This window comes from Pygoscelis adeliae, unplaced genomic scaffold (genome assembly GCF_000699105.1).
Source record: "Pygoscelis adeliae isolate BGI_AS28 unplaced genomic scaffold, ASM69910v1 Scaffold34, whole genome shotgun sequence".
Taxonomy (NCBI): domain Eukaryota; kingdom Metazoa; phylum Chordata; class Aves; order Sphenisciformes; family Spheniscidae; genus Pygoscelis; species Pygoscelis adeliae.
The window spans coordinates 2,743,399-2,749,877 of NW_008824658.1; the positions used below are offsets into that span (position 1 = coordinate 2,743,399).

Here is a 6,479-nt window from a genome sequence, read left to right on the forward strand (position 1 = left end):
AGGAATAAAGATACCGTACTAGGAGTTAGTTTGACTTTGACACGTAAGGGAAAGAAATGAAAGCGCAAAAGCTCTAGATACCTTGACAGCCAATCATCCACCAAAATAACAGCATCCCCAGCCAGCAGAGCTGCCCGTCTGCAGCCGCAGCACAGGGGTCAGGCTCTCCCCGCCTGCCCAGCACCACTGTTCTGCAAAAGCAGGTCTGATAGCTTTGGCCTTGCTGCTGATTACTGTGTTTTTTGGTGAGCAGCAGAGAGAGGACACGACCTGCAGCCCCTGCAGCCTAACCTTACTTTTCTAGAGAGCTTTTAAGATTGATGGTCAAATTTTACAGTAACTGTGATTTGCCTTATAGATCATGAATGTATGATTGCGCCACGATCCCATAGCGAATCCCCTGAGACCGCTGTGATAGCTAGGTAATTACTTCTGGGCGCTAGCAAGGATTAACACTGAAGTTTTCCTGGTGGAGTAAACCATGAAGTAGGGCTGGAGCTGGCTGCTTGGCAAGTTTTGAGCCCTGATAAAGAGCTGTCTCCATTGCTGCAAGGCCAGACCCGTTCCCCCTCCACAGTAAACCTGGGAGTGACAGCTGGGCTCTGTGCGAAGAGTGAATTTTCATGCTGAATCATGGATTCTGACCAGACTAATTTTAAAGACTTGCGGCCTCAGGAGCAGAAGCTGCTGGGAGCCTTGAGGCTGGCAATGAGAACATGGTGGTTGTGCTTATGAGCCGCGTTAAATGCTGCCCTCCCAGGAGAAGGACACTGGGGCTCCATGGGGATGTAGGACCACCACGTGGGGCCTTCTGTCTGTCTTGTGAGCGAGGGGAGCTCTGCCAGTGCAGTGCGGTGGCCTGCAGATGCGGGTCTCAGGACAAGCATGTCCTTGAAGGTTGGTGGAGAAATGGTAAGAAGCTGCCCAGGCAAATGCGTCTTTCGGGGACTGTCCTTTGGCTGGAGGTCTCTTCTAGGAGGCACAGAGACAAGCATCTCACCACACAAGGCACAGCCTGAAGCACGGGGCAGTAAGGGACACTGCGGTGGGGTCTGGGGAGGCCGGGTATGCGTCCCTCCTGGCAGCCAGAGGCTGGACAGGTCAGTACGTTGTTGTCACCACAGCGGGGAGCTGCGGGGGGCTCTGCTCAGGGTACACATTGCCCAGGACCTGCTGAAACAGCAGCCCGAGGCAGCAGTCTTGAGGCAAGAGCACAGACGTTCTTGTAATGAGCCCAGTGATCTGGTGACTCATTCATCCCTTCCCAAGCAGCCGGTTTTGATGTGAAAACTTCAATAAATGAAGATGGAGAATCCACTTTTGTAACATTTCCAAGAGTTGTTTCTTATTTCTGCTTTGAAGGTGATGGCTTTAGCTTCGTCCCTTTGCTTCCTATTATGTTTCTGTGAACTAAGCACTGGGAGCCTTTAATCAATCCACAGCGCTGTCGCCGCCTTTCTTCGCCTCTCTGAGCAAGTCTTTTCCTGACATTCTCTGAAATCAAGAGGTTCTCAGTGGGGCTTCCAGGGCTCTTGTAATGCAAATGATAATAATGATATTAGTGCTAATCATTGTTATTCTATAGGGTGAAATGTCAAGATTCCATATTTTCATGTTAATTTTTGGTAGGTAGGTGCCACATTAACTGTATCCTGTCCTGACAGAGAACGTGCTTTTCATATCACAGGGACTATTAGAAATCGTTAGTAATAAAATTGACTACTGTTGTGCCTGATGGATTGGTCTTTGACATACAATAATGCAAAGTGACATGGCAAATTGGGAATGAAGGATGAAAAGCTGTTAAAAAAAATTGTGGACGTAGCTATAAGTTAATTAATTTCATATCTAAAATGTGCACTACTGTTGAATTTCATGTATGTGTCTAGGAAAGGAGCTAATGTGTTGAAGCAGGAGGGATTGGTTTGCTACTACCTGCCTGCGTAGAAAAAGGCTATACTGGCAACTGCAGTTTCCTTGAAATAGGATTCTGTGGGCAGTAAGATCAGATTTTGAAGTATGATGTCTATCTTTAATTGTTCTGAAATGGAGGATATCCTTGGTAGCACAAGACCCCTGAATGGTGTATTTTTGTTACCAGTACTTTTAAGCAGCAAGTATTTTACTGCAAACAGCTCCATTCTTCTCATCAAGACATTGGTATGACTTGCTCTCCTTTTGGCCTTGTATTTATTACGCAATATTACTTTGTAGAAAGTATTGCTTTTACTTTGCAAAGTAAAAATCTTTTGGGTCAGATTTCTCTCTCATTTAGGTCATTTTTAATTGACAGTAAGTGAAACTAATGCTGTTATATAACACACAGAACATAACAAACGCTGCTACTTCAAATTTATACCAGCTTAGCTGAGACCTGAGTCTGAACCTCTCTTGGTTGATAACTCGTTTGTCTGTTTGATTTCAGCAGCTAACCTCACTAATTTGGATAGTCTCGACAGCGCGTTGAGCTTTATTGAAGACCGGGTGCATAGATCGAGGCAGCGCTATCGAAGGCATGCAACGGAGGATGATTACAACATTGAAGTCCTTCTGGGGGTTGATGACTCAGTTGTTCAATTCCATGGGAAAGAACATGTTCAGAAGTACCTGCTGACCCTGATGAATATTGTGAGTACAACCCCGCTAACTGCACTGTGGGGAGGCACTGAAAGGACAGTGAATGTAGGCTGGTTTAGCCATTTCAGTAAGACATAACAGATTTTTCTCGTGGCAGGAGATAAAATAACTCTGGGAGGAAAATCCAGGCCACTTTCAGAAAAGCCAAAAGGGGAGAAGGAAAGGAGAAAAAGGGGCCAAGGAAGCAGCTGACTGTGGGACTCTTAAAATGTTCAAAGTCCTGCTTATGTGTTGTGGTGGATGGGGGCACAGGGTCAGGGGCTCAGGTTCGTGGAAGTCATTATGTTTTAGCTGTATATTCCCTTTACCTAAGCTCCCTGCTGAAAAACATGGTTTGGAGACCTGTCTTCAAATAAGGTTCTATTAGAAACTTCGATTGGCTTATACATTTTTAAAACTACTCAGTTGAATTCTTTGATTCCTCAACAACCACTTTAGGTCCCAGGCCACCTACCTACTCCTTGTTCACCCTGCAGTAAAATGTTATGCAGTGTATCACTGAACTTTCTTAAATTGATTTAGTATTTACTCCATGACTGATATCTTTAGGTTTCCTTGTTAAATATTTAATCTTCAGAACCATAGTCTGTGCAACAGACTATGTAGTGTAGTAGTGATAAAAGGAGACACTAGAGAATATTATATTTGAAAGAACCATTTTTTCTTCCTAAATATCAGTGCAGCAGACACAGCAGCCCTCTAGTACCCTGGTCAGTAAGCAAGGACTCTATTTTGTGGGGAAAGAATCAAGTTTTGAAAAATCATCTCTATTATAGATCAAAATCAAAATACATTTTTTATTCTTCTGGCCAAAAAATGGGAGTGTGTGGTAGCCCCCTTCATAAGCAACTCATTCAGGGATGACTTTCTTCCTTCTCATTCTCATCTGGAACAAGAGTCTGGTCTCAATAAAACACACTTCTGTAAAAACTTCAAGTTCAGTGAATGTGTGTTCTTAGTGAAATGTTGAGTAAAAAGTTGTAGGTCTACTCTATTTTTGACAAATAGAGTATGACTGCTGAAGTTTACAGTCATGTCAAGAGGATGAGCGTCTGTCGGTGACTTCTTGGCATTACAAACCACAGAGGCAGATATATGGACAGAAATCCAGGCTATTAGGTACATTTGCCTGGGATGTATTTTTTCCAAGATATATTTTTTAATTATGAAGCTTGTTTTTTTGTTTCTTTATTACATTCTTTTAACAATGTGTAGAATGTCACTGTTTTTCACGTTAAATGAGAGGTGGAATACAATTTAAGAAAATCCCTTGTGTGATATAAATTCAGATGCACTGACTTTTTGTAACAGTATTGTAAATAGTTAAAAACCTGCACTAACATTAGAGTTATAGGATACTTTGTGTCTGCTCTGATGGCTGTAAATACATATATTCTAACAGAAATGACATAGTGAATTTCATTTGTTTGTGTGGTTTGTTTCCTCTGAGGCTTAAAACAAAGTCTACAGTGAAACAGATGGTTTTATACATCTCTAAATTAACAAGCCAAACAGGCCAAACCAGGAATGTGGCAAACGGGCTGAAATAGATTAAACAGGACTCTTTACTTATCATGTCACTTAAATCTATTTTTAAGAATTAAAATATACAGTAATGATAAAGAAGCCATAAATGTTCCAGCTCTGGAATACACTTTCTCCTAATTTTAGCAAACCATCCAACACACAAATTGTAAGAAATAACAACTCTTAAGCATGCTGTCTCTGCAAGTGGTTTAGAAAGTACAGCCTGTGTAACCGTACCACAGGGCTGTAGCAGCTCTTGGCATAGGCAGTAGTTGTTCTGTTGGGAGATCTGAGGTAGAAGCATGTCTTTTGGGGACTGAGGATGTGTCCCTTGCTTTGTGTCCAAATACGAGGAGCTGTTTGAAATCCACAAGGCCTCTCGGGGAGGCTCTGGGTAGTCTTTGGCAGTCATCAGCGTTGTCCTGTTCTTTCCTTCTTCAAAACTCAGCTGGTTTCTAGAGTCTGCATTTTAGCAGAGGGATGGATGATGGTAACCAGTTCTGTTTCCAGCTGTCCAAGTGTTGCTCCAGTATAGAGAGGCAAGAGGGGTTTGTTACTACAGATACCAGGCAATGCTGGGGACCCGTATTGTGCTGAGGGACATCACAACGCAGAACTCCTTCTCCCTGGCAGCATAACTCCAGCTGGCAGCTCCTCCAGCTCTTGCTCTCATTGCTAGATGGATGCAAGGCGAATTTCTGTGTAGACCATTGCTACCGTCTCCTTTGCTGAAACTCACGCAGTGACTCCCCCGTTGTCCTCTGTTCTACCTCCTTGAGTAGTTATTTTTTTTGTAGAGAATGGGCCCAATCTAAAAAGCCTTGGGGTCTCTAGCTGTTAGGGGTCACATGTAGACAGTGTGTTTCTGATGAGATGTGTAGGTCAAGCCGAAAAAGAAGAGACAGCTACAAAAAATTCCAGCTGTCCTTTTAAATCTGGTGGAAGGTCCTACCATAACCATCAGATTGTGTGTACCCTGCTGGTTTTATGGATGTAATCAATTAGCTTCGTACAGTAACAAGGCATTAAGCATAAAATCAATTAGCTTCGTACGGTAACAAGGTACTAAGCATAAAATCAAAGAATGCATAGTAAGTAAATAAAATAATAGTGGAAGTATTTACTGGAGATAAGAGGGTGATCAAATAGTTGAATTTCTGTGGTTCCAAAAATGAAATAAATCCTAGGTGAATCCTCTCTTATGCTCAAGCTCCTGGAGGCATGAAATCACTTTCCCAGAAGCAACTCCAGCATGGCTCCTTCTCCCCACTTTGCTTGATTTCATTGTGTATGGTGGTGTGAGCAGCTGTCCTTAAGTAACTTTTCCCAGGGATCTTGGGTGGAACCCTACCACCAACCCAATCAAAACAATGTATTTTTTTCAAGCCCAGTGCAATGACTTAGTAAATCTGTTTTGTGCTGCTTAAGTGATGTGTTACAGTCCACACCTAAAAGCCATAAAGTGAGAAAAAACAGGGGCCGGGTGTCCTGGCTATCTTGAATAGCTGTGCTAATATTTATCCCAAAGTTTGCAAATGAAGTCACTCCCAAACGAATGGTGATAGACGCCAGAGGATTTTTAATGCTTTGGGCTGCAGCCATATATTGCCTGACTGTACGCCAGCCATTTCACCGCAGTGAGCTCGGCCTCTTGCCACCCCCTTTTCATCCTCCAGTCGTTTCCTCATACAAAAACTCTGGTTTCTCTTGACATCCCCTCTTCTCTCTGCTCAGCACCATCAGGACATTCAGTCCATCTTTGGAAAATATGCCATTGTTTTCGCTTTAGAGACCCTCGGCTGCCTCTTGCTTGCACCATTTTCTTTCGTATGTCATGCTGTGTTTTTTCCTGAGAAGGATATTAGCTTGCATAGTCCTCTGCATTTCCAAGCGTGAGCCCACACATTGCACAAATTAACTTTGTATTTATAGCATGCAGGAGCATTGCAACAGAGGAGAGATATTTGGGTGGTATCTTGCAGCTCTGTAGTTTACTCAAGAACGTGGAAGGTAATTTAATTGCAGCAAGAAGGTGGCTAAAAATCCCAGGGATTTTATCTGCTCATACAAGTGTTTGGAAATATTAGAAAAGTGCAAGGCTAGAAGCGGCATTGGAGAATTATCTTGTTCCTTGGGAAACAAAAGGATTTCACTGCAGGATGCTTTGGGAGGAGGAGCAGGGTGCTGAACGGGCATTAGTGAGCTAAAATACGTATTGGTGGTAGCCAGCCCTGGGGCTGAAATTCTTTGATCATTTCATAACCCTTTTTAAAATAGTTTTCATGATTAAGCAGGCCTTTTGCCACCTGCTGTGG

At 43.0% G+C, this 6,479-nt stretch overlaps 1 protein-coding gene across 1 annotated transcript in view; it reads left to right on the plus strand.

The window, feature by feature from the left end:
- ADAMTS2 (ADAM metallopeptidase with thrombospondin type 1 motif, 2) overlaps positions 1 to 6,479 on the plus strand; it is a 188,629-nt gene that overhangs the window by 128,290 nt on the left and 53,860 nt on the right. Inside the window, exon 4 of the mRNA XM_009322760.1 lies at positions 2,426 to 2,628. Coding sequence (XP_009321035.1) covers positions 2,426 to 2,628 — 203 coding nt within the window. The remainder of the gene's footprint in view (positions 1 to 2,425; positions 2,629 to 6,479) is intronic.